The 25,650-nt window shown below is 45.0% G+C and overlaps 1 protein-coding gene across 3 annotated transcripts in view; it reads left to right on the forward strand.

Annotated features, from left to right (window-relative positions):
* Positions 1 to 25,650, forward strand: part of BAHD1 (bromo adjacent homology domain containing 1) — a 303,231-nt gene that overhangs the window by 270,178 nt on the left and 7,403 nt on the right. For all 3 annotated transcript variants that reach the window (XM_066588828.1, XM_066588827.1, XM_066588826.1), the window contains 5 exons: positions 7,675 to 9,281; positions 15,005 to 15,381; positions 16,747 to 16,906; positions 19,109 to 19,185; positions 20,711 to 20,802. In XM_066588828.1, the coding sequence (XP_066444925.1) occupies positions 7,778 to 9,281; positions 15,005 to 15,381; positions 16,747 to 16,906; positions 19,109 to 19,185; positions 20,711 to 20,802 (2,210 nt within the window). In that variant the 5' untranslated portion in view covers positions 7,675 to 7,777. The remainder of the gene's footprint in view (positions 1 to 7,674; positions 9,282 to 15,004; positions 15,382 to 16,746; positions 16,907 to 19,108; positions 19,186 to 20,710; positions 20,803 to 25,650) is intronic.

Consider the following 25,650-nt stretch of genomic DNA (forward strand, 5'->3'; position numbering starts at 1 on the left):
CGTCTGCAGGCGGCCTTAGGGTTACATAGCTTAGAACAAAACATCCTCCACCCTTCACTTACTTGGGATGAAGGACCTGTGATGGAGTTACTGTCATGTGATCAGGGGTGGAGCATGTAACTCACTCAGGATTAAGGCCCTGTGATGATGTCCCCGTCATGTGATCAGGGACAGAGCGCTGAGCTGCTTTTGATCCCTGTTGTATGAGATGAAGAATGTACGTAGCAGAGCTCTATGTGATGTACATGTAGCAGAGCTGTGTGGCACATTGTAGTACTATAATTTCCTAATAATTACTAGTTCATTTATACCCAGGACTGTGACTGTAACAAGGGGACGCCCTCTACATCTAGAGGAAAGAAGGTTTCTGCACTGACATATTAGGGGGTTCTTTACTGTAAAAGCAGTGAGACCGTGGAACTCTCTACCTGAGGACGTGGTGATGGAGAACTCACTAATAGAACACAGGACGAACCTGGACGCCTTTATTGTATGTAATATTACACCCACAGTATTATTAGTGTGTAAAACACTGCTTTCAGATAAATGGGCGCCTTTGTTACTATATTACTCTGTGGATGTACCCGTAAAGTGGCAGCCAACATGAGGTTACAAGTGTAGCTTATAGCTGAAAAGGAAAATCTCCATATCTTCTGTTCTATCCATTACTAGGCTGTATGATAAGCATATGCTGGCCGGATGAGACTTGAGACCTCTTCTATTCATGCTCTTGGCTCTGTGGTAGCTTAGCCATGACTCAGGGATAGGATGCATCCCGGCATTGATTAGTACATAGCACCGCCGGATACCGCTCTGTGCAGAGGGCTAGTAAATGCTAATAAGCCCATGTCCTTTGTCATAAAATATTAATGCTAGAGTATCAGGCTGACTCGTTACTGTAGGGTTTTCTGCAGGAGCTACATATCATTAGATCTAATGTGTCCTCGGCAGGCGTTTTCCTGGGCATCATTAGGAATCACACGGTCATTTGTAGCGTTCCAGCACCATTCACAGGTGATTTGTTCACTTGCAGGATGTACTACTCTATGACTGTGTTTGTCGATGGAAAGTCACCTCTTTAGATCTACATGATGCCCTTCTAACAAGTGCAATAATAACAACCCCTGGGAGCTGCTATACCCACGCCAAATCATGCATGGAACATAGCAGCCTTCTTGTTCACACAGGGCGGTTGGATGCGGTAAAAACCACCCCAAAAACACTTCTACAGAACTTTTTGCACTCTTGCGGCGGATTTGCAACATTTGTGGTTTTTAAGGCAAACATTCACATGTTGCTGCAGTGAAAAGTGACCTTAGTGTGGTTTTAAAAATGTCTACGGATTTTCAAGGTGGATTTGAAATATGCACCTAAATCTGCATCAAAATTCACTTGTAAGGCTACATTCACACAGGCAAGCACAATATCCTGCTTACCAGCGTGTGCTTTTCACAGCGATGCAAAGCGCGTTTCATTCAAAAATGGCTCATATCACTTCTGTGAAATTGTGATCTTTAGGGACATGTTTTACATTGACTTCAGTGAGAATCATCACTTCATACTCTCAAACGCTAGCCAAGCCAGAAACCTAATGCACAATGATGAGGGGCAAACATCCTGAAACAGCTGCCTGTGTATGGGTTCTGGCTTGGCATTCAATTCCTAGTCATTGTTACAAGGCTTGTATAAAGAGTCTAACATAGACATGCAGGAATGCTGCCTTCCAATAGGTGGCACTGTGGAGGTATTATTCCATCTCCCTTATTTGCATATTACCCAGAAGAGCATGAATAACCTTATAAGTCTCCTCACTCACTCACCTTCTAGGTGCTCTCCCAACGTCATAGGCCTCTTGCTAGCCAAGTCAGAAACCTACTGCACACTGATGAGGGGCAAACACCCCGAAACAGCAGTCTGTGTATGCATTGTGGCTTGGCTTTCAATTCCCAGTAATTGTTGCAAGGCTTGTATGAGGAGTCTAACATTGGTTTGTAGGAATGCTACCTTCCAATATGTGGCGCTGCAGAGGTATTGTACTATCTCCCTTATTTGCATCACAATGTCATGCACATAGCACTGCCATGTAATGGCTTTTAAGGTCCCATTGAAAACAATGGGCAAGACGTTCTATGGGAATGTCCAAAGATAGAACTTGCTGCAATATTTTTTCTTCTCACAGAGATGCCGCAAGGAAAAAAATCGCTTATGTTAATAAATCCATTCAGAAAAATTATTACATCGCACAAAACTCGTGCAAGATTATTTGATGTTGCAGAAGATCCGCTTTAGGCCTCGTTCACATGGGCTACAAAATTCCGCTACAAAGTCATCGCTATATTTTGTAGCCTGAAAGAACCCATTGGAAACCACGGAGTTCACATACATGCGTTTTCTAGCGATGATTTTGTAGTCCATGTGTAAGAGGCTTTATATGAACATAGCCTTAAAGGAGATGTCTCGAGGAAGCAGTGAATTTTTTTTTTGCCCAGTCCCCCTAATTAAACATACATTACTAATTACCCCTGTAAATTACTTTCCTAGCTGGTTTCTACTTACCGTTCCAGCGTTTCAGCAACTTATAAAACTTTTTCCCAAGATGGCCGCCAGCTCTTTTCGTATCGCTTGCTGTAGCCCGACGTGCGCGCTCCCAAGACGCTACCAGCTGTGTCTCCATGGCAACCAGACGCCCCGCAGCCGCCGACCGGACCCCTGGAGTGAACACCGCCGACCTGTCACCCACCGCCAGGCAGAAGGTAACCGGCGCAGCCCCCCCCCCCCCCGGCCCAGCGCTAGTTCCCCCATCACAGCGCTAGTTCCCCCGGCCCAGCGGCAGCCCCCCCGGCCTAGCGACAGCCCCCCCCCATCGCAGCGGCAGCCCCCCCGGCCTAGCGACAGCCCCCCCCATCGCAGCGGCAGCCCCCCCGGCCTAGCGACAGCCCCCCCCATCGCAGCGGCAGCCCCCCCGGCCTAGCGACAGCCCGCCCCCCCCCCCCCCCCCCCCCCCGGCGCAGCCCGGCGCAGCGGCAGCCCCCCCGGCCCATCACTTACCAGGACAGCTGGACGGCGCGACAGCTGGGCGGCTTCTCCGGACAGCTCGGCAGCTCTGCACCTTCCTCTAACAGAGGAAGGTACAGAATGGCCGCTCCAGCGCGCTCCCGAGCAGTGACAGCTCGTCTGCGCATGCGCAGAAGAGCTGTAGCGGGGAGCACACTGAAGCGGCTCGTGCTGAATGGAGAAGACCGGACTGCGCAAGCGCGTCTAAAAAAGCAAGCTGCCGGCGAATTTAGACGGAACCATGGAGACGAGGACGCCAGCAACGGAGCAGGTAAGTGAATAACTTCTGTATGGCTCATATTTAATGCACGATGTATATTACAAAGTGCATTAATATGGCCATACGGAAGTGTATAACCCCACTTTGTTTCGCGAGACCACCCCTTTAAAGATAGAACATGCCGCAATTTTTTGCTATCGCTGCATCGCAAGAGAGAACACATCGCAGATGTAAATGAAACCATTGAAAAACATTGGTATCATAAATCTGCTTTTTTACTTACTCTTGCATACAGCAAAAAATGTAGCGTTTTAGCGTCTGTGTGGAGGCACCCTAAAGTTGATGATGATGGACAACTTCAGTCAAAATGATTGTACTTTAAAGGAGTTGCCTGGTTGTAAACTATTTATGCCATATCCTTAGCACAGGTTATCAATAGTAGATTGACACAGGTCAGTCGCCTAGGATCACCACCAAATCGCTTTTTGCCGAGGCCAGAATTCAATGAGAACTTGGCCTGCAATACCAAGCCTGGCCACTGCAGTTAGAATGGAGCTGTCTGCTTCCTGCTAAACTCATGCACGAGTGCATCGGTTCAGCAAACAGCTATTGGGCATGGGTCCTGGGTGACAGAGCCCCGCTGATCTACTATTGATTAACTGTCCTGAGGATAGGCCATCTATAGTTTACAACTAGACAACCAGTTTAACAATGAACAGCTGTTGTTTTGTCCACAGACTATTTATTTTTCTCTGGAATAATGTTCTCAGAAATATCTTTCGACTGTCACCAGTGACATTGAACATACATGGCCAGATTCAACAATTGGGATGACCAATATGAGTTAAAATGTGTTTGGCTGGATCTGCAAAACAACCGCTCACAAGATGATTGTTCAGCCGTGAACCTTCTTCTGTCTATGTGTATGAGCACTTTTATCTTGTGGCATCATCAGAACTGAGACAGAAGGTGCTTAATGAGCCTACTGAACGTAAACTTCAGGGCTTGACTGGAGTTTTGTTAATTAGTTTTTTTTTCTATGTAAACACTTGTGGAACCCATGATATCCTACAAAAACCCCAGAATCAGTAAGTATAGGATATGCTCATACCCCTGACAGTCGTACCGTGTAAAGGTACACTTAGTAGCACTTTATCCAAAATAATTAAATACTACATTAAGGAAGTCAAATTTCTTTAATGTGATATGTACCATTGTAGAAAATCAGATCAACGGCACTCGGCCAGCATTGTTAAAAACTGACCTATAGTTTATATCAGGTTTTTTAGGTTTGAAGTATTTTTCCAAAGTTTTTGGTGATTTTATTTTTAGTATTTTCCATGGCATTATCTATATTTTACAATAATCTAGCTGACATTTCCGATTCATCACTTTTGAGCAGTCATCTCATTACCACGACAGGCAGGCATACAATAAAAGGTAACACCTATATATTGAAAGCATAGGGTCCACCATTTACAATAGGTGATATCACAGTTCACCTCCTCCCCCTCCCTGCACAACGACCTATGCACAGGCCACCGAACATGCCCACAATACTCTCCCACAGAAGTCAATTAGTCATGTCGGTCCTATGAACCATAGGGCTGCTGTGAAGCGTATCTCTGAATGCTTCTAAAGGCTTATACGCATATTATGACAGGATGGTACAGTCTATCACTAGGATATGCCATCTGACTTCTAAGACCTCCAACAAATCCTAAGGTCTTCCAGCACAGGAACTGCTGGCAATATATATGAATCTACAGTATATATATGTGTGTGTGTGTATGTATGTGTGTATATGTGTATGTGTGTGTATATATATATATATATATATATATGTATATATGATAAACCACATCATATAAAGACATTTCATTTATTGTGGATTACTCAAATGGGACCTTTTATTTATAAGAGAATTAACGCATCAAGCTACGGAGATGCACCAGTTCTCGTCATAATAACACAAAGTCAGGACAACTGCTTTTTCTTTTAAACTGGAAACAGATGTTGGGATATCGGTCCAGCGGGGTATGTACTGATAGCCCATGGTTCTCTGATTAGTCACAGCGGATTTCCAGGGAAGTCACAACACAGGAAGGGGAGGGGGAGAGGACTGCTGGAAATCAATGCTAGTAGCTAGGTTCAGCACCAAAGCTAGCAGCTGCTACGGACCACATGCACCGCTCCATTACTCCCCGCTAAACCTTGTACACTGGCCATGAAGACAAGAATATGGGGGTGTAGCAAGATTTAATAATGCTGGTATACATGGGAAGGAAAATACATGTCAGTGGGAAAGCACTGGGTAACACTGACATGGAAGAGGAATTAGGGACTTTAGATGAGTGTAACTTTAACTGGAGCAACCAGTGTCAGGCAGCTGCTGTCAATGCAAGTAAGACCTTGGGGTAGGTGAAAAAAAAGCGTATAGTGGATGCACATGGTGAGAAAATTGTTCCTCCCCATTACAAGTCACTGGTCAGACCACACATGGAATATTGTGGACAGTTTTGGGCACTGGTACTCAAGAACTGGTATATCAGAACTAAAAGGGATTTTCCATGGAAAAAGCTGCCACTCAGGACGCACCGCTGATCAGCTAAGGAGAAGCTGCTATGGTTGGAACTTTCAAAACACTGTCTGTACTACAGTGACCTTGTTTGGTGTTGCAGATCTCTCCCATTCACTTCCTTGAGAGAGAGCTGCACTACCAAACCAGGCCACTGTGCTATGGATGGTGCATTGACAGTTCCAGCTGCCCGCAGATGTTTCTCAGCTGATTTGTGGAGGTCCTGAGCAGTAGACCCTCAACTGAATTGCTGTTGGTAACCTATCCTGAAAAAAGTTGGAAATGGTTTTCTTTTGGAAAACCCATTTAAGTGGAGTCAAAGATGGGCAACTAAAATAATAAACGGAATGGGCGGACTACAATACCCAGAGAGTTTAGAAAAATAGATGACTGAGGGGCGACCTAATAACTATGTATAAATATATCAGTGGACAGTACAGAGATCTCTGCCATCATCTATTTATACCCAGAACTGTGACAGTAACAAGAGGGGCCCTCCTCTACGTCTAGAAGAAAGCAGGTTTGTACACCAACATTAAAGAGGGTTCTTTACTGTAAGAGCAGTGAGACTGTAGAACTTTCTATCTGAGGATGTGGTGATGGTGAACTCTATAAAAGAGTATAAGAGCGGCCTGGACATCTTGTGTGTGATAATGTTACATATTCTAGTCACTGACTACTTAAGAAGGGTCGCTGATCTGGGGATTATTCTGATTGTCAGATTGGAGTCGGGAAGGAATTTTTTCCCTAAATTGAGGAAAATTGGTTTCTACCCCATGGGGATTTTTTTTTGCCTTCTTCTGGATCAACATTGCAGGATAACAGGCCAAACTGGCTGAACATATGTCTTTTTCAGCCTTACAAACCATGTTACCATGTTAATTGAGTTCCTTTATTTAGAAGAAAACATATCTTGTAAACTGTAGATTCTTTGAAGGAGTTCTCTACTTTTGATAAAGTTGGTTGACATGCTACCAGGTTAAATATATAGATTAAGTGACTCCTATTTACACTGAGCAAGTCATTCCGTTTCAGTGAGTTGACAAGGGATGACGAGCGACAACTGAACGACTGCTCCCTCAGTGCCCTATCGGGGTCGTGTGTACACGGGCAACGATCGCCCAAAATTTCTCATTTGAGTTAATATTGGGGTGTCTATCAGCCTGTGTAAAAGTACCATAAGGCCGCAGATCTTGTGTATCATTATTGTAGTTTTTAGTGCTTAGTAAAATAATTTAAAAGGCGTCTCCAACTTTTAAAAATCGATGACCAATTCACAGGATAGATCATCAATACCTAATCATCAAAAGTTCATCGCCCAGTATCCCAGCCCAGTATAAGCTGCTCGCCTGGCTGCTGTCACCGTGTACGGACCACGAAGTAGTGGCCTGGTGTGGTATTACTGGCACAGCTCGCATTAAAGTGAATGGGAGCTATACCTGCAATACCATACCTGGCCACTGCACAATGTATGGAACTATCTGCTTCCTGCTCTGTACATGGTGACAACAGTCCAACAAATCGCTGACTGGCCGGGCTCTTGGACATCGGATCCTCACTGAACAGCTATTGATGATCTCTCTTGTGGTTAGGCAATCAATTTTTAAGAGCTGTATGTGAACAGTATTTGCTTTAATCCCATTCTCTTTAATAGTAGACGTTTCTGCAGCGTGTGAACATACCCTAATATTAATATTACTTCAGCTCTAGTTTTTAGATTTTATTTACTCATATTTAGACCAAAAATAACATTTTTTGACCATTTTATAGTGTTGTGTTCCTTTTTGTTTAGAGATAATTAACTATTTTCTTGTCTCCACAGGTACTCAAAATGATGACGACGTTTGAAGAGGATCATCTTCTCTGCTGAACAAGTAACCCCATAACTGTGTTTCTGTCGACCAAAGTGTCATGCAGCAAATTTTATGATGGATACAACCCAAACAAGCTACACTAGTCAGATTTTTTTCAAGGACTTGACTTGTCATGGACAGGCTCAAAAAAGAGGGACAGTAAACCAAGATATAAGAAAATCCTACCAGTTGCGTGGACACCTATCACCAAATATGAATGAGAAAACATGTACTGTTGTTCTCACTCGTCTGGAAGATGTAACTGGGTCGCGCATTATCGAAGGTCCGGGCAGGTCATCATCTAATATCTCTTGTTGGGTAGATGAATTTGGAACTCTTAAAGTTCATACTGGGCTTCCTTCACAACCTAGACGAATGAATTCAAAAGGACAACTTTTCCCCGTGGTTTCTACTGGAGATGGGTCTATAAAGGACTTACCAGAACCCCGGAAACGAAGACTAGCTTCTCTCAATGCTGAAGCAGTGAATAATTTACTTTTTGAGAGGGATGATGGTTGTTCTTCCAGGAAACCTAATAAAGATTTAAGCAAAGCTGGCGAAAACCGCAAATCAGTCGTAGACTGGACTTCCTTAAAAAAACTGGATAGCCACTTGGCCAGTAAAAAAAGCAAGCAGAGATGTTTAGCTCAACATAGGTCAACTTCCGATGATGTGTTCGATGAGAGCGTAAAGAGAGAAGCTAGTGAAGTGTCTTATCCTCCTGCTCCAAAGAGGTTGGCAAGTTTAAATGCCGTGGCGTTTCTGAAGCTCACCAATGAAAAAGGTCATGCTTTGAAACAAAGGAGCAAGTCAACTAGTGACAGTGGACGTTCTGTCAGTACTTGCTCAAAATCGAAACTGAAAGTAACAAAATCTCAAAAAAAGAACTGCATAAAACCTAAAAAAGACTTCCTTCATCAGAAACCCGAGGACTATCGTGGCTGGCATGGAGGGTCTGAGATTGGGTTTCTACAACCAGAACGTCAGGAGCCAACAAAGTCTTTGGGTAAAACGGAGGGTGTTCATGTGGAGCAGTCTTCCAAGAGACACAACGGCTCACAACCTTTGTACCACAGACTGCCTTTGTTAATGGGAGGACAGGCTTCTATGAAGCCAGAGTATGGAAGACCCGGTGAAAAGTCTCCCACTCCCAAGCAAGACTTTCAACAGCCTTCATTTCCAGTACAACAACTTCATCATTTGCCAGTTCCAGGAAGCCACACGGATTTTATCTGTGTCTGTGACGCCTCAAACCTAGCAACTCTGGATGGAAGCTACATTTCGTATGGCCAAAGTGGATTACCGTGTAATGGGTATTCGGATTATTCCATGTATCCAAAAGACGAAGCGTTTTCGCAGCCAGTGCACTGTGAGGAACTGTTAGTGTCACAGAGCTCTTTACATCCTAGTGCAATGTGTGAGCATCTTCCTTGGTGCACGTCTCGCTATGCCTATGGAGAAGACGCTGGCACAAACACAGATAGTCTTTGTGGGCTGATAAGGCTGCCACTTGGCAGGGTTAGCAGCACTCACTTGGGACCTAATACCTATACGTATAAAAAGCCTTTAACAACAGGTATGTTTCAACGCCATCATGTAATTTTAGTCATCATAGAGCACGTTTTAGATATTGTAAAAGCTAAAGAGTAGACATTTTATATCTAGTTCCCTGCACAGCGGGAGGCTGAGAGCGCCACTGTATCATAGAATTGTAGAGTTGGACGGGACCTCCAGGGTCATCGGGTTCAACCCCTGTGCAAGGAATAAGCCAGAGAAACCTTGATTACTTCTTTCATACATGATTTGTGGGGGCTTTAGAGGCTAGACCTTGCCAATTATGCAACCACAATGTTATAGCATAGCCTAAGTTACTGTCATAACATCATTTGATGGAAATTTATAGTGTGTATATCGTTCTTTTTTCTGCGGTTTGTTTGCCGCGTGAGATTTTGCGCGGCCAAACCTTGGCCGTCTGCATAGGAGTGCGTATTGTAATGCACTCCTATGCAGGCTTTCAGTGGCGGAAATCCCGCGGGATTTCCGCCCGTGTGCAGGCGGCCATATACTTTATTGCTTTGTGTTGTCTTCTCTGGTTTCAAAAGTTTTTAGTGACTACAGAGGTGTGGTTCCTCAAAAGTTATTGTATAAAAGATCTTTTATGAATTTCTCTCCATAACATAGAAACTCTAAGGTTGAATGCACATGGCTTAGTCGAATTCCGTCAGCGAGATTTCGCAGCGGAATTAGACTCTGTGACCCGGCGTACCTGTGCGATATCTTCTTCTCTGTACTGCGGATGTGCCGGCTGGCATGCCGCTGCACATGCGCAGTGCAGAGAATGTCACACCGATGATAACGCAGATCCGCAGTGATTTCGAAATTGAGATTTCGGAATTGCCGCGGGATGGACGGCTTCCATTGACTGCAATGGAAGATCTCCGTGCGAGTCCCACACTAGAATAGGACATGCTACAAAATCGCAGTTGATTTCCGCTTGTGGGAATCGTTGTGAGTAAACGTGCGCATCTTTCACTTTTCTGCCAAATGATAATGTTATGTTCAGCATACAATCCATTGTTCAGCAGAGGATCTCATAGTAGAGACTTCACACTGTGTTCTCCCTGGAGAGCGCTGATAACATTGTCTCAGGTGTCAGCCCCACTGCAGAACAAAGGGAATGTATCCAGGGAACAGACCACCCGCTGTTCTCTGAATTTATCTCCCAGTGGCTCACACACATTAATAAGCTACTAATCGACATTAGTACTGATTTAGTAGTTTCTGCTAAATGATCGCTCAAAAGGCATCTTTTGAGCAATCATCTTTGTATGTAAATGGGCCCTTAGGTTGGGTAGGATGCTGAAGAGAAGTTGATCATTTGAGAAAGAGAATATAAAGGTAATACGGTTAGAGACAGAAGTTAGCAGCCTCACTCATATGTAAACAAGTTAGTGAATTGGGAAATTCCAAAGCAGTATATTGAGGACGGGAAGTTTCAGTCAGATCAGATAAATGGGTCATCGATGGTCATGCGGAAGTTGTGATTATATTGGTGGTTGGGTATTTCACCACATAGGAAGTGTGGGAGATGGGCGGGAACTGATACGCTGATCTACTTGTTGATAGTAAATGCATCATGGAAAGAAAATGGATTGGATAGTCTGAGGATATGACCTCCCAAAAGATGTGAATGTAGGAGGAGGGTCGGGAGGGTTGACTTTAACATGACAACGGGGAAAAAGAGTCCTTGATGTGGGTAAGTGACTACAATGAAGACCTCAGTAGATACGACCACAATGGAAATCCATATTCCAAATGGCACCAACAGTTAAAGAGAATTTAAATAGAATACATCAGAGTCACAGTGACTGGAGAATTGGTCCATTATGATTCCTAAAGCATGGAACTGGATGTTGTGACTGACAGGAGCACTCCTGCGAGGCAACAACATCTTCAGGGACTGTCCTTGTGACATTGCTGCGGGCCCTCCTGAAGAGATTATGCAGGAAGTTATGGAGGGCAGATGGGCTGTTTGAATGCAGCTTCTTGCCATTAGAAAGCGCATGACAGGAGTGTCAGGATGTTAGTAAGTAAGGTGGAGCAGGTCTTGAATAGTGGGAGGAGTCCTTCTGCATCTGCTTGCTAAGGAAGAGGAGGATAGATCTGTTGTGACTCGTGTGGTGGTGGTCCTCTGTTCTTTTAACTGGTTGCCATGGCTACCATCTTTCCCCAAAAATAAGGCACTATCCTATATTAATTTTCCCCCCAAAGAGGCACAGTGTCTTATTTTTGGGGGGTGTCTTAATGCTCACTTAGCAGCCAACATGTGGGTCCCTCGCGCTGGTCTCCGCTGCTACTGCAGGCTTCCGTATAGTGCTGAACGCCAACAGAGTATTTCTTCCTGGTAGCGGGGCTTGAATACCCCGCCTCTAGCAAGCGATTGCTCTGATTGATTCATCGAGCGCCGCCTCAGCCAATCAGAGCCGGCGCTCAATTAACCAATCACAGCCATTCAATGATGTCATTCAATGAATGACTGGAAAAAAGGATAAAATAGGTCAGCACTGCCCAATAGAAATCTATATGTGCACGTTAAACCACAGCTGCAACATACAATAGAAGCAGAAACCAAAAAACAGCAACGGCGCTCATAATACATTTATCAGAGGCAAGCGAATCAGCCAATCAGAGCCTGCGCTCGATTAACCAATCAGTCATTCATTTAATTTAGTATTCACCTCTGATTGGTTAATCGAGCACTGTCTCTGATTGGCTGATTCGTTTACTGAAGGCGGGGTATTCAAGCCCCGCTACCAAGAAGAAATGCTCTGTCCGCGTTCAGGACTACATGGAAGCCTGCAGCAGTGCCAGAGACCAGCGCGAGGGACCCGAATGCCGCCTACTAGATGAGTATTGTTTTGTTTTTTTTTCATGTAGTGTAGCTATGGCTTATTTTCGGGGGATGGTTTATATTGCATGTGTCCCCCCTGAAAGCCGGGACGGGACTTATTATTGGGGGAGGTCTTATTTTTGGGGAAACGCGGTATGTCTAGATAGTTGAATTGCTATAAGCCATAAAATATGGAAATGTAATATGTCGATGGACATGAAAATAAAAATGTAAACTTCCATTGTGCAACCCCAATTCCAAAAAAGTTGGGATGCTGTGTAAAATGTAAATAAATGTAAAGAAAAAGAGAATACAATGATTTAGAAATTTCATATAACCATATGTTATGCACAATAGAACATAGAACACACATTTAGAGCTCGTTCACATGAACGTAATTTTCTGCGCTGCTAGCAGCGTAGAGAACACGATTCTAATAGGAACCAATAGGTTCCGATAGAAGCGTTCACATGGAGGTTGTTAGGTGCATGAAACTCTGTGCACCTAACAAAAGATAAAACATGCGAGTGTCAGCTCTGACAAACTCGAATATTGGCTCCGAGGTGTGGGCAAAGATAGGACTGCACTCACAGCGTAAGTCAGTCAGAGGCTCCTGGCACCTAGGATGCCAGGTGAATGGTTAGCGACTCTGCAGCCTCTGATTGACTGCAGCGGTCACCTGACATCCGCTGTCAGTACAGACCAAGGGAGCCGTTTCACTGTTTCCCGGGTAGGAGGGAAGTGAGTATGACTTCTTTTGTTATTTTTTCACATGGCCAACTGTTAATTTTTTATTTTTTTTTAAAGTCAGACAACCCCTTTAACCCTTTAAGGGCACAGCCTTTTTCAAACTTTCAGAAAGCAGTAATTTCTCACAGCCATTTTTCTGTTGTTGGAGCAGTGTGAGGGCTGACAGTGATCAACACCCAGGATTCTGCTGTAATGACTGGTATCAGAGATAAGTCTGATCAAGACCATTTAACCTCACAGATGCCACGGCCAGCAGCGACCAAGGAATCTAAAGGGTTAGCCAGAGGCACTGTCACCCTGCAGCATGATCGAGGAATGCTGATATGTTGTCATAGCAGCGGTGAAGCCCTCCACATTCACTATCTTTGTATAGCCATTAGATCCTGCCATAGGATGCCTGTCAGTATTGCAGTGTATTATTACACTAGTAACTAGAGATGAGCGAACGTACTCGGTAAGGGCGATTTCGCAATCGAGCACCGCGATTTTCGAGTACTTCACTACTCGGGTGAAAAGTACTCGGGTGCGCTGTGGGGCGGGGGGTTGCAGAGGGGAGTGGGGGGGTAGTAGCGGGGAACAGGGGGGAGCCCTCTCTCTCTCCCTCTCCCTCCCCGCTGCAACCCCCCGCTCCACAGCGCACCCGAGTACTTTTCACCCGAGTAGTGAAGTACTCGAAAATCGCGGTGCTCGATTGCGAAATCACCCTTACCGAGTACGTTCGCTCATCTCTACTAGTAACCAATACTGGTATCGCTGAATCTGTAACAAACAGAACTATACATTTATCATTCACTATGAATTGTGAATGTTGCAGGAAAAAACTAAAGCAAAAGCAAGTAAAGACCATGCTAAAATGTGCTTTGGTCACTCTGCCAAAAGAGAAAATAAAAAAGTGATCATATATACCCCAAAATGGAACCAATGAAAAGGTCAACTCATCTAGCAAAAAACAAGAATTCGAAGAGCTTTAAATGGAAAAATAAGAACGTTATGCCCTGCAGAATTTGGCCACATAAAAAGAAATAATTTTTTTAAGTGTTTTTATTGTGCAAAATGAGTAAAACATAAAGAAACTGCAAACATTTTATATTGCTGTGATGGAACAGACCCCCGGGGTAATAATAATCTTTATTTATCTAGCGCCAACATATTCTGCAGCGCTGTACGGACAAAATCAGACATTACATACAGCAGCTGACTAACAAACATTTTGAAGACTAACAGTGAGCCCTATTCACAAGAGCTTACAATCGGTGAGGAAAGAGGGGGGGCGGGGACACAAGAGGAGCGCTGCTTGTTCTGTACACGGGTCCCGCCATTGTGTACTGAGTAGGTCAGTGTCTGTATGCACACAGATATAAAGTGCTTTGTTGTTTTTACTCAGGACGGGATATTCTACAACAGTGTTGCTAAGTATGTCGCCCTGGAATTACCAGAATCTAGACTTCTAACTACGGATTTTGATGCGGAATCGCCTGCAGAATTTGGCGAGTTTGGATCTTACACGATACACCTTTTCCCATGTTTTCCCTGTTAAGTCCTGACAATGGTGTAACTTGATTTTACATTATGAACTTTTTCTTGTACCTGTTGGTTTGTGATTGGACAATTTTATCCTCAATTTGGTTTGTATATTTTGGAAAAATGTAAAAAAAAATGTACAATTTAAAAGAAAAAAAAAATCTGCATCGTATGTTAATTCCGCTGAGGAATCTGCATGTATTTTTTCTGCACCGTGTGGATGAGATTTGCTAAATCCCATCCACTTGGTTTGTACTGTAAAAGATGTAGATTTTCGGAGCTGAACATCTACAGCATTAACGGCACATGTGAACATACCCTTGCTTGCATATGATAGAGTTTCTATTCTCTGCTTACATTCCTGCGATCTGTCATTGGGTAACGCCGTCACACGATGAAAGGCTGAGTCAACCTTGAGCCAGCTACCTGAACCAAGCGGGGATTGAACCCGCAACCTTCAGGTCGTGAGCAAGAGCTTAGGACTGCATTTCTGGTGCAAGGCTTAATGATAGTGTAGTTTTTAAAGACAACGCTCTTGAATCGGTTCTTCAGCACTGCCCACAATAATGTTACTTTGCAATGTTGAACTACAAATGCTTTTTGCTATTAAATGTTTTCTTTTATTTCTTTCTTCTTAGATGCTTACAAGTCACTTGACCAGCTGAGTTTAACAATCCCCACAGCAGGTCACCCTGTGTCTCCTGCACACCCACTCTCAGGATGCCCAGTTCCAAGTGTCCCACCTGCTGCTGAGCCTGTCCCCTACCTACAGACACCCAACTCAGAACCTCAGACAATGGCCATGTTGAAAACTGCACGTGAATGCCCGCAGAGCTCAAAACCCCCGAGCGGCTCCAAATCAGGAGTCCGAAACACGTTGGGGTGCGTCCACACAGCAGACAGCAAAGCAAGCAAAGGTCACAGTCACCCCAAGCAACAAAGAATCAGTAGAAGAAGAGCTACAAATGGTTGGATGCCTCTGGGAACAGCTTGTGAGAAGGCAGTTTATGTTGTGGTAAGAATCTGGCGTCTATCTTTATAAGGACCCTTGTACGCGGCCGGGTCGGATTCCGCATGTGGGATCCTGCAGTGGAATCCAACCCTGTGCCCGGCCGGTGATCCCCGTGTACCTGTCCGCTGTCTTCATATCTGTGCTGTGGATGCGCAGTACAGATTGTGCCGCACCATCGCTAGGCAATGACATGTATCGCGCGACTTTTTGCAATGACTATCTGTAATGACAGTCACATAGGATCGCAGCCTGCTGGAATTTCTCCTCCGCGAGCGGAAAGAACGCAATTCAAGCCCGCCCATAGACAGGCAGCCTAACAGTCAAAAAGCAGAAATGTGATGTACAGAAAAAGTCCAAAAAGTTGGGAACCTGTTTTTCTATAATGGAAGCATAGAAACATAATAGAAGATTGACAACAGAAAAACTGTCATCGGTGTTCAAATTCTGTGCAGCACCTGCACAGGAGTAATGAAGTATTACATTATGTACATTGAAATAGATGTGCTATTTGTGTATTGCACAGTTGTTCTGGGTGCCACAGAGAAAGATGATTTTTGTAACTGGTTTCTCCTCTGGCTAATTGTTAGCAGTTATGGCTTTAAAGGGTTTGTCCAGTTGATGGCCTATCTGTAGTCTAGGTCAGCAATAGTATATTGGTGGGGTTATGATACCTGGGACTCACTGTGATCAGCCACAAATGATTTCTGCTGGAAACAAACAGCTTCGTTCCCACTGTGATGGCCATGCTTGGTATTGCAATCAAAGTTTCCATTCACTTCAATAGAAACTCTGCCTGTAATAACAACTTTGGCCACTGCAGTGTAAAGGGAGCTGTCTGCTTCTTGCAGAAATCCGCTCAATGCACAAGCACACTGACTTGGTGAACAGCAAATCGTCAGGAGTCCCTGGTGGTATACCTCCGCTGTTCTATAATTGATAGCCTATCCTGAGGATAGGCAATCAGTAGCCTATAACAGGACTACCCCTTTAGTGTATACATCTGTGTCTGAACAGTTTATCAGTCCATACTCCGCCACATAGAAGTAGTTAAATTGAGCTGGCCACCTTTACACCAAGACATAGGAGCACCATTTAGTTGGGATTATTCTAGCTACACTTTATTTGGAGCTTCTGGTTGTAAATCTGGTTTATGGGAGGAAACTAAAACAAGTGGGCAGAGCACCATGTGGGGAACGATGAGAGGAACAAGAACATACAGTGGATGCCGGCTTATATATGAGAAAATCAATCAATGCAGATTTTTTAACTTTTTGGGAATGAAAAAAAGAACCAGTTTAAGGGCGGATATTCACTGTAAACTTGTATGAATTAAAGCAGATTTTTTAAATGCTGTATTTTTTCCCACAGAATGAACCAGAGCCTGCTGTCCGAAGGAGTTACCAAGCCGTGGAGAGGAATGGAGAAATCATTCGAGTCCGAGATACTGTCCTACTTAAATCAGGGCCCAGGAAAAAATCCATGCCATATGTGGCCAAAATATCTGCTCTCTGGGAGGAGCCCAAAACTGGTACCAATGAATGTTTTCTTTTTTTGTCCTTTCTTAACATAGTGTATGACATTTAAGTCATTAAGTAGATAATATACTTATAGCATTCATCTTCTTGTATGCAGTTAGAGAGGTTTTCATAGTTAAAATTATATATATTTTTATATATATATATATATATATATATATATATATATTTTTTTTTTTTAAACTCTGCTTCACATGGGTTAAAATAATAAGAGCCACCCCCGCATGTCCAGTGCCGCAGTGTTCCGTTCTCCACTTTGGGCTGTAGTTAGCCTGTTTCTAGGATGTCACAGGTTGCTACAGCCAATCACAGACCTCCACGGTTGACCGTGGAGGTCTGGAATTGGCTGTAGCAGTCTGTGATGTTCCATAAATAGGCTGACCTTAGTCTTTAACCCATTTAGGACCAGCCACTGTATATATACGGCGGCTGGTCCTGGGCTTAGAGGACCGCCGATAGTAAAAATACGGCGGTGCTCTAAGTCTCCTGACTCTGCAATCAGTCAGAGGCAGGAACGGGTTATCAGCTGTTAGTGACAGCTGACAACCCGGAGCAGAAGGCAGGAGGGGTTTTTAACCCTTCCTGCCTTCTGCTTCTCCGATATACAGTGCTCAATGAGCACTGTATGGCCAAAGTGAAAGTAACATGGACTTTCACTACGGGAGCCTCGGGGGGTCATGTGACCTCCCGGTATTCCCTGCTATGCAGAGCTGGAGGGTCAGACTTAGACCCTGGAAGCTCTGCAGGTGACTAATGTCACCACAGGGGTTGCTTTCCCCTATAATTAGGGCTCCTATGGACGCCCCTGTTATAGTGGGAAAGTGTCAAATAAAGTAAAAAAAAAAAATGTGAATGTCCCCCAGAGGTCTTACATGACGTCATGGGGGACACAGATAGTAAAAAACACAATTACATACATCAGTAACATACAATTACAGAATAAAACAACAATACATACAAAAGAAAGAGAATAACACAAAGCAGACGCCAACAAAAACCGTCGCCGTATGCGCCCTGTAAACCAAAACCGTACATATTATATATCAAAACGTCCGAAATTAATAGAGGAACCCATTTCCATACTTTATTTTAGTGTAAATATAAAAATAATTTTAAAAAAAACTATTAATGTTAAAAAAAATCATTTTTTTTAGCATTTTACCCCCAATAAAACTAAAAAACGGGGGAAAAAAGGCAGTGAAAAAGATATTAAAATAATAGTCCTATATGTCACATGAAAAAAAATGCAGCAAAAATAATTTTGGTAGCTAAAGGAAAAAAAATGGAGCAGTAAAACCGCCACATGGGTAAAATCCCTAAAAAGTGTCTGGTCCTTAAGGTACAAAACAGCTTGGTCCTTAAGGGGTTAAACACAGGTCCGGCACAAAGAATATTTGTTTTGCTTGCCATGAGGGCATCTGGGAGAGGTAACAGCTGTTATACTATTTTTGGCCACAGGGAGCAGGATTTGCTAAAAAAAAAATAATAATTAGGAAAACCCAATAAAAAGGATTGTCTGTTATAAATAAAAAATTTATATATATAAAAAAAAAGAGTTGTCTGCCAATTTTTTTTACTGATGACCTAAGCTCTGGCTAGGCCATGAGTAGTTGATGGATGGGGGTCCGCCGCTCGGTACGTCCTGCATCTATCTCCTTTGGTCAGGATGTCATCTTCAGTCCTGACTAGCGGAAAATCAGGAAGTGACATAGTAGCGCGGCTCTCCCATTGATTTCAATGGGGGTAAAGCCGGGGCTGGCTCTTCCTCTCTTGTCCACATATGACAGTGGAGAGTCAGTAGGCACTGCTGAGAGGAACGCCCTGCCCCCCGGTACTTGCTTGGAGAAGGCTGCAGCTGTATTTGTGTGCACTTCTGGTTGTTGTGCGCACAGCGCAACTTCATTAAGCGAGTGTATATTTTTATCCATTACTTCATTTACACTGGCTACCTGCACATGGGAGCGCTGTTCTCTTACTTATTTAGCTTATGACAACTTCCGGCCCGCTGCACTGCAAAGCAGGCCGGACAATCAGCTGATGGACAGGGATCCCAAGCAGCGGACCCCCATCCATCAATTACTGATGACCTATCCTCAGTATAGGTCATCAGTGAAAGAATTAGCAGGCAACCCCTTTAATGTGTAATCATTGCTTAAACTGTTGTCTGATGAGTATGCCCCTGTATCCTATGCTAGGTGAGCTGATGATGAGTCTCTTCTGGTACTACCGGCCAGAGCACACTCAGGGAGGACGAAATCCCAGTATGCACCAGGTCAGTGGAAAGTCTTACATATATAAGTCTATGTACAGAATATAAATGTTTATATAAATATAAACCTGACAGGTGCCTTTTGCTACTGTAGCTGCAGGCAGTGCAGTATAGTGACAGACACACTGATTTCAGTAATCTTATATTTATAAGTGTGCATTGCCAGTCCCAAGATGAGTCTGATGTGTGTGTGTGTGTGTGTGTGTGTGTATATATATATATATATATATATATATATATATATATATATATATATATATATATATATATATAGTGACAATAGGTCATTAGTCACTACTCAGGATTACCATCTTCTCCACTCCGGATGGTAGAGGCCACTCTAAGGAACACACTCTTCCACCTGGAACTTCTTTAAGATTAAGATTGATATATATACACATATACTCCTTACCTCATCCGTCTCCTGTATGCTGATTGACAGGTTTCTCCTTGTGCAGAGTAATGCAGAGAGAGCTGTCAATCAGCATCCGGAGGGCAGGCGGAGCATAAATACCTTCAGACACCTTTCTGGCCGTGCTATGCAAACGTATAAATCTAAGTTTTAAAAAACTGCTGAATGGTTTGATATAAGGGACAGACTGCTGAATTCAGCATATCTGTCACTACACTTTGCAGCCTTCAGCCAGGGTAGCAGAAGGGATCTGACAGGCTCCCTTTAAAGGAGTTTACTTCAATGGGCCTACAGGACAATATGCTGATTTGGAACGGGCCTTAACGTCATGGACACCTTCGCACTGATTGTTTTGTTTTTTCTAAATATTCTTCATTTAAACATTTCTTACCATTTTGCTGCTGTAGTGTCTGTGCAACTCCTGTACATAGATGGCTATTCTGCTACTTCTGACATAAATCCAACAGAACTCTGCCCCTGTCTAGTCTCCCCCTTCCTTCACTGTTAGGGTATCTTTACACGGGAAGACTGTTGGGCGCTTAAGCAGCTGACAGCCATCCTAACGATTATCCCTCCTGCAGTTTTACACAGAAGCAGTAATCGCTCACTGAATGGAGGCGGAGCGCTCTGGAGATCTCTTTTGGCAGCCTGCCACCATTCAGTGTAAACAGGCCGTCGTTCATAAACAACTAGCTGCTCACACTGGCTGACAGTCGCTTGGTATTTAGGTGAGCTAAAAACCAAGCAACTCTGACAAGTGAACGATTCTCCCTCACTTTTGATTGATTATTTGGGCCACTGTCGGCCCTTGTAAAAGTGCCCTTAAAAATACTAATCGGAAGGGGATGGAGGAGAGATCAGTGTGAACAAACAGTTCTCATTTGTAAAAAGTTTTGACCTGATATCTCATTCCTGACTTCATGTTTGGAATCAGTACCTTCACTAATAGGTAGGTCATCACAAACACAACTTTCATATGTAGACCCGTGTTATAGACTTCTGGACAACTAATGGATATTGGATGTATAAATACATGTTTATTCTCTTCATATATTAGTTATAATATAGTTCTTTTTGTGCATATCACAACTTAAATATATTTCTGATTCCTTACAGAATGAGATATTTGCATCCCGTCACCAAGATGAGAACAGTATTGCGTGTATTGAAGAAAAGTGCTATGTCCTGACATTTGCAGAGTACTGCAGGTAGGTGGTAGCAGTGTTCTGCACATTTCTTCATGTGTTAAGATGCCTTTGTCACGTATATATTACAAAGCTCTGTTCACACAAATGTTTCCATAGGGCCCTATTCAACAAATGTATGCCAATAGAGGGTTCTGTATGCGTAGACATTTTTTTTTCTCAGTTTATAATAAACGGCAGTCTGCTGCGCTTTACTATAGAGAGGCCTATTGTAATTAACATGTTTTTTTATGCAATGGTATACTACTGGAGATATACTGCATAGTTGTGATGTAGGGGCACAGTGGCATATATGTACCTTATGTTTATGGCTTGTGATAAAGTTTTTGTACTTCCCAGATCCTCTCTCCTTTATTATATTACATACATATCTTATATGTATATATGCAAATGGGAGATGGAACAATGCCTCTACAGAGCCACCAGGCAGCATTCCTCCAAGTCAATGTCTGACCTTTTAGCAGGCGTTGTAACAAGTCAAAGTCAGAGTGTTCTCCAGAAGGAAAAGATAACCATGTACAGATAGCTGTTTCAGGGTTTTTGCCCCTCATCAGTATACAGTAGGTCACTGACTGGCTGGGTGAGAGGTCTATTATGTGGGTTGGGATGGGTATAGTTTTTTTTTTGTTTTTTTGTGAATACCACCTAGTAGGTGTGAGGAGACTTATAAGGCCATGCATGCTCCTCTGGGAAATCTAGTATGCAAATGGGAGATGGTACAATGCCTCTACATATTTTCTATGCTTCTATTCCGCCCCCTTTTAGAAGTTAACATTTTTGCAAGTCAATGCCTGACTTTTTAACAGGCCTTGTATCAATGACTGGGAATGTAATCCAAAGCTAGTCATGTTACAAAGTTTATTAAAAGATCAAACGATGACTTGCAGAAATGTTACTTTCTAATAGATTGTGCCCTAGAGGCATTGTACAATCTTGCATACTAAATTTCCCAGAGGAGCATGCATGGCCTTATAAGTCTCTTCACTAGAGATGAGCGAACGTACTCGTCCGAGCTTGATATTCGTGCGAATATTAGGGTGTTCGGGATGCTCGTTACTCGTAACGAGTACCACGCGGTGTTCCGGTTACTTTCAGTTTCCTCTCTGAGACGTTATCGCGCTTTTCTGGCCAATTGAAAGACAGGGAAGGCATTACAACTTCCCCCTGTGACGTTCAAGCCCTATACCACCCCCCTGCTGTGAGTGGCTGGGGCGATCAGATGTCACCCGAGTATAAAAGTCTGCCCCTCCCGCGGCTCGCCACACATGCCTTGTGAGTTAGCTGAGGAAAAGTACTATCGTGCTGGAGCTGCTGTAGGGAGAGCGTTAGGAGTCAGTGTAGGCTTCAAGAACCCCAAAGGTCCTTCTTAGGGCCACATCTACCTGTGTGCAGGCTGCTGCTAGCAGTGTTTTTTTGTTTTTTTTTTCTCAAAATCGGCAGTGCAGAGCATTACACCCGGTATTAGGGACAGAAGTGGTGCATAGGCAGGGAGAGTGTTAGGAGTGAGTGTAGCCTTCAAGAACCTCAACGGTCCTTTCTAGGGCCAAATTTAAGCGTGTGCAGTACTGTGCTGGCTGCTGTTAGCAGTGTTGCATTTTTTTTTTTTTCTAAAAATCGTCTGTGCAGAGCATTGCACCCTCCATTGATACTACAGGGACAGAATTGTGTAGGCAGGGCCACAACACAGTTATTGTTCATTGAATATACGCAGTGGGTCCTTCCCTTTGCAAAAAAGGAAAAGAAATTATATTTGGCCTGCCTGTGTCAGTCCTAAGGTCTCCGTGTACGTGTGTGCTGCGTGGACAACGTACAAAAATCAGACGCAACCAGCTACGGTTTACTGCAGGCTTTCGCCATTGTCTTTCCTGACTGGCAAATACCTGCTCTGCTAGAGTTAATAACTCTGCTACACTAAAGTTGTGTGTCACTTTTTCAGGGCCACACTACAGTTCTAAAAGTTATTGTTCATTGAATATACGCAGTGGGTCCTTCCCTTTGCAAAAAAGGAAAAGAAATGGTATTTGGCCTGCCTGTGTCAGTCCTAAGGTCTCTGTGTACGTGTGTGCTGCGTGGAGAACGTACAAAAATCAAACGCAACCAGCTACGGTTTACTGCAGGCTTGCACCATTGTCTTTCCTGACTGGCAAATACCTGCTCTGCCAGAGTTAATAACTCTGCTACACTAAAGTTGTGTGACACTTTTTCAGGGCCACACTACAGTTCTAAAAGTTATTGTTCATTGAATATACGCAGTGGGTCCTTCCCTTTGCAAAAAAGGAAAAGAAATTGTATTTGGCCTGCCTGTGTCAGTCCTAAGGTCTCCGTGTACGTGTGTGCTGCGTGGAGAACGTACAAAAATCAGACGCAACCAGCTACGGTTTACTGCAGGCTTGCGCCATTGTCTTTCCTGACTGGGAAATCAAATCACTGGTAATACAGCATGCTGAGGGGTAGGCCTAGAGGATGTGGACGCGGCCGAGGACGCGGAGGGCCAAGTGAGGGTGTGGGCACAGGCCGAGCCAGTGCGGTGGCCAGGGGTAGAGGCAGGGCCAGACCGAATAATCCACCAACTGTTTCCCAAAGCGCCCCCTCGTGCCATGCCACCCTGCAGAGGTCAAGGTGCTCTACGGTGTGGCAGTTTTTCACAGAGACTGCTGACGACCGACGAACAGTGGTGTGCAACCTTTGTCGCGCCAAGATCAGCTGGGGAGGCACCACCAACAGCATGCGCAGGCATATGATGGCCAAGCACCCCACAAGGTGGGACGATGCCCGTTCAACACCTCCGGTTTGCACCACTGCCTCTCCCCCTGTGCCCCAACCTGCCACTGAGATCCAACCCCCCTCTGAGGACACAGGCACTACCGTCTCCTGGCCTGCACCCACACCATCACCTCCGCTGTCCTCGGCCCCATCCAGCAATGGCTCTCAGCGCAGCGTCCAGACGTCGCTAATGCCACTGTTTGAGCGCAAGCGCAAGTACGACGCCACGCACCCGCACGCTCAAGCGTTAATCGTGCACATTGCAAAATTGATCAGCCTACAGATGCTGCCGTATAGGCTTGTGGAAACGGAGGCTTTCAAAAGCATGATGGCGGCGGCTGCCCCGCGCTACTCGGTTCCCAGTCGCCACTACTTTTCCCGATGTGCCGTCCCAGGCCTGCACGACCACATCTCCCGCAACATTGTACGCGCCCTCACCAATGCGGTTACTGCCAAGGTCCACTTAACAACGGACACGTGGACAAGCACAGGCGGGCAGGGCCACTATATCTCCCTGACGGCACATTGGGTGAATTTAGTGGAGGCTGGGACAGAGTCAGAGCCTGGGACCGCTCACGTCCTACCCACCCCCAGAATTGCGGGCCACAGCTCGGTGGTGGTATCTGCGGCAGTGTATGCTTCCTCCACTAAAGCACCTTCCTCCTCCTCCTCCTCCAACGCAACCTCTGTCTCGCAATCAAGATGTGTCAGCAGTACGTCGCCAGCAGTCGGTGTCACACGGCATGGCAGCACAGCGGTGGGCAAGCGTCAGCAGGCCGTGCTGAAACTACTCAGCTTAGGAGATAGGAGGCACACAGCCCACGAACTGCTGCAGGGTCTGACAGAGCAGACCGACCGTTGGCTTGCGCCGCTGAGCCTCCAACCGGGCATGGTCGTGTGTGACAACGGCCGTAAGCTGGTGGCGGCTCTGCAGCTCGGCAGCCTCACGCACGTGCCATGCCTGGCCCATGTCTTTAATTTGGTGGTTCAGCGCTTTCTGAAAAGCTACCCCCACTTGTCATACCTGCTCGGAAAGGTGCGCCAGCTCTGCGCACATTTCCGCAACTCCCACACGCACGCTGCCACCCTGCGGACACTGCAACATAGGTTTAATCTGCCAGTGCACCGACTGCTGTGCGACGTGCCCACACAGTGGAACTCTACGCTCCACATGTTGGCCAGACTCTATGAGCAGCGTAGAGCTATAGTGGAATACCAACTTCAACTTGCGCGGCGCAGTGGGAGTCAGCCTCCTCAATTATTTACAGAAGAGTGGCCCTGGTTGGCAGCCATCTGTCAGGTCCTTGGAACATTTGAGGAGTCTACCCAGGTGGTGAGCGGCGATGCTGCAATCATTAGCGTCACCATTCCTCTGCTATGCATCTTGAGAAGTTCCCTGCAAAGCATAAAGACAGACTCTTTGCGCTCGGAAACAGAGCCGGGGGAAGACAGTATGTCGCTGGATAGTCAGAGCACCCGCCTGTCTATATCTCAGCGCGTTGAGGAGGAGGAGGAGCATGAGGAGGATGAGGAGGAGGGGGAAGAGACAGCTTGGCCCACTGCTGAGGGTACAGATGCTGCTGGGCTGTCATCCTTTCAGCGTGTATGGCCTGAGGAGGAGGAAGAGGAGGAGGAGGAGGAGGAGGATCCTGAAAGTGATCTTCCTAGTGAGGACAGCCATGTGTTGCGTACAGGTACTCTGGCACACATGGCGGACTTCATGTTAGGATGCCTTTCTCGTGACCCTCGCGTTACACGCATTCTGGCCACTACAGATTACTGGGTGTACACATTGCTCGACCCACGGTATGAGGAGAACTTTTCCACTCTGATTCCCGAAGAGGAAAGGGGTTCGAGAGTGATGCTATACCACAGGGCGCTGGTGGACAAACTGATGGTAAACTTCCCATCCGACAGCGCTAGTGGCAGAAGGCGCAGTTCCGAGGGCCAGGTAGCAGGGGAGGCGCAGAGATCAGGCAGCATGTACAGCGCAGGCAGGGGAACATTCTCCAAGGCCTTTGCCAGCATTATGGCTCCCCAGCAAGACTGTGTCACCGCTCCCCAGTCAAGGCTGAGTCGGCGGGAGCA

Source organism: Eleutherodactylus coqui, unplaced genomic scaffold (assembly GCF_035609145.1).
Source record: "Eleutherodactylus coqui strain aEleCoq1 unplaced genomic scaffold, aEleCoq1.hap1 HAP1_SCAFFOLD_33, whole genome shotgun sequence".
NCBI classification, from domain to species: Eukaryota; Metazoa; Chordata; class Amphibia; order Anura; family Eleutherodactylidae; genus Eleutherodactylus; species Eleutherodactylus coqui.